Source organism: Chinchilla lanigera, unplaced genomic scaffold, assembly GCF_000276665.1.
Source record: "Chinchilla lanigera isolate Chin_1 unplaced genomic scaffold, ChiLan1.0 scaffold00098, whole genome shotgun sequence".
NCBI lineage: Eukaryota > Metazoa > Chordata > Mammalia > Rodentia > Chinchillidae > Chinchilla > Chinchilla lanigera.
In genome coordinates, this window is record NW_004955499.1 from 1,484,197 (window position 1) to 1,485,444 (window position 1,248).

The 1,248-nt window shown below is 64.8% G+C and overlaps 1 protein-coding gene across 1 annotated transcript in view; it reads right to left on the bottom strand.

The window, feature by feature from the left end:
* Positions 1-653: 653 nt before the first annotated feature.
* The window catches only part of Zbed1 (zinc finger, BED-type containing 1), a gene marked incomplete in the record, with an annotated part of 2,294 nt that continues 1,699 nt past the window's right edge, over positions 654-1,248 (bottom strand). Inside the window, 1 exon segment of the mRNA XM_013505591.1 lies at positions 654-1,248. Within this exon segment, the coding sequence (XP_013361045.1) occupies positions 746-1,248 (503 nt within the window).

Sequence of the window (1,248 nt, forward strand, 5' to 3'; positions counted from 1 at the left end):
TTTATTCTCCTCTGCAGAACGGGGGTTTGAAGCCAGAGCCTTTGCACTGAGCTACATCCCTCCTTTTTTTTTATTTTATTTTATAGACAGGGTCTTCCTACGTGTGTACATTGCCCAGGCTGGGCTCCAACTTGAGATCTTCCCGCCTCAGCCTCCCAGACCACTGGGACATCGTTTTCCGCCTCTGAGGGGAGCAGGACGACCAAATCCCGCCCTTTCAAAACAGGCGTCTGGCCTTCAAGCTCAACGCCTGCCACGCCCCACTGGTGAAAATTCTCCTCTGCCCGTCCTCCCCCGACCCGGCTTCTGCTAACGCTGTGGGAGGACGTCTTCCGGTTCCCCAAGTTCCCTCTCTCTCCAGGAAGGCTGAACGTGTCCGCTCCTTCCTTTAGCAAATCAACACCCCCTGCCTGCACGTGACCCGGAGCCTTGAGAGAGAACAGACTCGAGCGCCCTTTCCTGGACCTCACTTCGAGCTGGAAAACTGGCCTGTAGCACGCTTGGTTTAAAGACACTAACAAAGAGTCTTCAGTCAGTAGGGAGCCCGAGAGACCCTCCTGTCTCAGCCTCTCTCCTGCCCCGAGATGTCCCTGGGTTTTCCAGGCTCTTGCGGGAAACCGGGTGTGCCTTGGGCCGAGGGAAAGGTAGGAGGACGAGCTGGGCTTTGCCCTCTGGGTCCTGCGTATCCAGCGACGCTCCTGGGGTTCGCAGCCCCGCCAGCGCCGCCCGAGGGAGCCGGCCGGTCCTACGGGAAGCCGCCGCCCAGGCCGTCCCCCAAGAGGCACGCGGGCTCCTGGTCCAAGCCCCAGGCGCCCTCGTCCTCCTCCTCGGGCTCCGGTTCCGTCCCACCGGCCAGGCCGAGGCCGGCCCGCGAGTTCTCGTAGAGGAAGACCTGCAGGTCCACGTGGGCCGGGGCCAGCCGGTTCCGCTTGGCGCTGAGCACGTTGGCCGAGGACGCGAAGAGCCGCTCGGGGGCCACGCGCGTGGCCGGCACGCACCAGTACTTCTGCAGCACCTTGGGCAGCACGGGGAACAGCGCCAGGCGGTCGGCCCACCAGCGCAGCGGGTCCTCGCTCAGGCCCAGCGGCTTCTGCGACTTGAAGTTGCTCAGCTCCTCCGCCACCTGCGCGTGCCACTCCTCCTGCGGGTCCGCGCCGCCCGCCGGGCAGAAGATCTCCGCCAGCATGTCGTGCACGGCGCTGCCCGGAGCCGTGGCCGTGGCCGTGGCCGGCGTGGGCCTCTTGGCCG